At 41.5% G+C, this 3,476-nt stretch overlaps 1 protein-coding gene across 1 annotated transcript; it reads left to right on the top strand.

The window, feature by feature from the left end:
• The first annotated feature begins 2,492 nt into the window (after positions 1–2,492).
• Positions 2,493–2,840, top strand: LOC122655346. Its single transcript, XM_043849548.1, has one exon. The coding sequence runs from the start codon at positions 2,493–2,495 to the stop codon at positions 2,838–2,840; it is 348 nt and encodes a 115-aa protein (XP_043705483.1).
• Positions 2,841–3,476: the final 636 nt, after the last annotated feature.

The following is a 3,476-nucleotide window of genomic DNA, read 5'->3' as shown; positions in this document are numbered from 1 at the left end:
ATTTAGTCCCACACTGAATAGATATAAGGATGATAGAGAGAGAATAGAAAATTGAAAAAGAGACAAAGCATGATGGAGAGAGACATAATGAAAGTAGGTGAGAGAGAGAGGGAGAGTATAAAATAAGAATAATGGTGAGACCTAGTTAGAAAATAAAACAAATGATGATGGAGACTGGAGAGAGTGAGAGAAAGAAAATTTGATTAACTCCTTTGTATGCGTCAATCCCACATCGGATAGGTGTGAAAGTAGAGAGCAACTTGAGTGGTTGAAAAAGGTTTGGAGAGATTCCTGCCTTTTAAAAGCTGGGAAGGTACCCACCTTGAAGAGATTCCTGTCTTTTTCTAATTGAAAATTTGTATCACGCGTATCATATGCTTTTTATCCGGTTAGAATTTTGTCATTTTTTATTTTATGTCTCTTTTGCCATGATAGGTAAAGGAAATGGCTTTTCACTTTTCAATCAGTTAATAAGGGAACGACCGAACGATGTTAAATGGGCATTTTAAGTGTGTTTGTTTCAGATATCCATCTCTTAAATCATGTTTTTTTTTTTTCTGATATTCTAGAATGTGTTTAATCTTCAAAAACCTTTAAATTCATTATTTATTTAATTTTTTATTATTAAATATTTAGATTTTTTTTTCGAACGGATTTTTATTGGAGTATTCGAATTTTTTTCCAGATATCTCTAAATGAATACGAATGTCCCTAAATGGATACAGATGCGGATCGGATTCGGATTTTCAATTATCCATTTACATCCCTAGTTACAGCCATTAAATCGAACAAATCAAACTCCACTTTGACAATTTCAACGCCAAACATTTTTTAGCATTTACTGTTTAGGTAGAAGTTTATTGAGTTTTACAAAACCAAATTGTATCTCTACCTAATGGAAAAAATTTTGCTGCACACTTGTAGCAGGAATGCATCAGATCAGCCAATATGTATTAGTATCAATGGAGCAATACTACCAAGGATACAAATGTAAAAAAGAAAATGATTTTTTTTTTTTTGGTTGAAAAAAACAGGGATAAATCTGACCGATCTGAATCTACTGATACCAATATTGATTACTATAACCCTACCAGTCATTCTAATTTCTAGTGTTGTTGTTCACCCAAAAAAACAACAACGATTTCTAGTTTTGATTTATACCGTCGGTGATAATTTTGGTGTAGCATAAGACATAGATTTGAGATATGCATTATCATTGCCTTTAAATCTCTATTTATTTCCAACCTTTAATGGATCACCATGGAATTGGAATACAAGTCGAGGAATCCTCTCCGCACATGGGTACCCATCTCTTGATCTCACGTCATCCATCGGGTGTGGATCTGCATTTTAAAATTGGGTCCCATGCTCATGGACGATGTGAGATCTAAAGGAAAGGCAACCATGGGGAGAGGAACCAAACCGAAAGCGAAAGTCAGGTCCATACTCTCACTCGGATTTGGATCCTGTCAATCCAGGCAGCATGCAGCACTTGTGCAGCGCCTGGGATTGACAGGGCGCTTTGACCACCTTATCCCTACTCGGGCAGGGCGTTAGGCAGGGGGTAAGGTGGTCAAAGCGCCCTGTCAATCCCAGGCGCTACACACTGCTGGTTGCCCGAATTGACAGGATCTTTTTTACCTCCCACTCTCTCACCTTCATAATTGCAAAGCGCAAGCTTAATGAAACCATCATGGCTAGTACAAGTATTACAGAAATCTTCCAATTTTCAGGTAAAGAATATCTTTAGATCTATTCTTATTCTTCTGGGAATTTACAGGGCATAGAATAATGTGAGTAGAAGGTGTTGTTCTGCTGAAAAATGCCAGTTTTTTCATATTAAATGCCTAGAGCCCCAACCAAGAGCTATAAATGAGGAAGGAAAAACTAGGGGTAGCAATTTCCAACACGGCATGCCAATCGGACAATCATTAAATAGATTAACAAGTTTGAATTTGAGGTGTTGTTATTAGCGTGATGTCTACGGGGAGAGATCATCTCTGCCCCACCTCATATCTCTCTTGTATAACCTATCTCCAAATCTTTGTTTTCATCTATTATCACATCAACCCAATCAATGTAAATCTCAATTATCACATGTAGCACACCAACTAGGATTCTATGTAATCTTTTTTCTTGTACTATTTAACTAGCACATCCTCTTGTAATCTTTAATGCTAATGAAATAATCTTCTTCCAAAATTATCATGGTATCAGTTTCCTAACCGATTTTGGACTCTTCTTCTTCCTTGTTCGGTGCTGCTACCTTTCTTCTTTGCATTTTTTTTTTCTTCCCCATGGCGACCGAACCTTCTCTTACCGTCGAGCTTACTGACGCGCTTCCTGCTGGGCAAACACTACCACCGCCCATCTCTGATGGCCTCGACCCCTCCTCTCCTTATCACCTCCATCATTCGGACAACCCTAGCACAGTCCTTGTATCCACTCCGCTCACTGGTGATAATTACCCCACCTGACGCCATGCTATGCGCATGGCCCTCTTCACCAAGAATAAGATGATGTTCGTCGATGGCACCCTTCCGCGTCCAACTTCTCTGCCTGCTGTAGTTCAGACTTGGGATCGATGCAACTTCATGGTGCTTTCTTGGCTTTTGAACGTGCTCAATCGCACTATTGCCGACAACATGATCTATGCTGAAATGGCTTCTTCTGTCTGGACTGATCTTGAAGAACATTTTTCACGAAGCAATGCGCCTCGTATCTTTCACCTCAAACGTTCCATCGCAACCGTTCAACAGGGAACTGATTCCCTCTCTACCTACTTCACACGGCTGAAGGTTTTATGGGGCAAATTAGCCTCTTATGTGGCTGTTACTTAGTGTTCTTGTGGCGCCCAGACTGCTCACCACTTGGTTATTCAACATGAACGCATCTACCACTTTCTCATGGGCTTATCTGATTTATACGCTCCCATTCGCTCGTAGATTCTTACTATGGATCCCTTATTGAACGTCAATCGTTCCTATCACCTTCTTCTTCAGGAGGAGCAACAACGCTCTCTCTCTATGCCATCTATACCCGATACTGCCGCCGTGGCTGCCACTCGCCCTTCTTAATCGCCACAAGGCTCTTGGTCTTGTTTCTCTGCCACTTTAGGCAACCCCGATCCAAATCGGAATCACCCTTTTTGTGACCATTGCAAGGTTCACGACCACACTAGAGAAACCTGTTGGCCTCTCCACGGCTACCCTCCCGGCCATTCCAAGAATCACCGATCTTCCTCCAGCCAGCAACAGCCCCATGGAGCTCCTGCCGCCAACCAGGCCAAAGCCGCCTCTCGTCCGAACCAGCCTGTTATAGCCGCTCCTTCCATTGCTGCCCTGCCATCTTCCCCTGGTCTCATGGCTGATTAGGTCCAACAACTATTGTCCCTTCTCCAACCTGCCTCCACCACCGCCAGTGCGCATCTTGCAAGTATGGACCATTGTTTTTCGGTTTCAGGTATGGGTTCTAAT

Source organism: Telopea speciosissima, chromosome 3 (genome assembly GCF_018873765.1).
Source record: "Telopea speciosissima isolate NSW1024214 ecotype Mountain lineage chromosome 3, Tspe_v1, whole genome shotgun sequence".
Classification (NCBI taxonomy): domain Eukaryota; kingdom Viridiplantae; phylum Streptophyta; class Magnoliopsida; order Proteales; family Proteaceae; genus Telopea; species Telopea speciosissima.
This window is presented reverse-complemented; position numbering and strand designations above follow the sequence as displayed.

Coding starts and splice junctions, on each gene's coding strand:
- LOC122655346 (XM_043849548.1), top strand. CDS start 2,493: ATGGCCCTCTTCACCAAGAATAAGATGATGTTCGTCGATGGCACCCTT.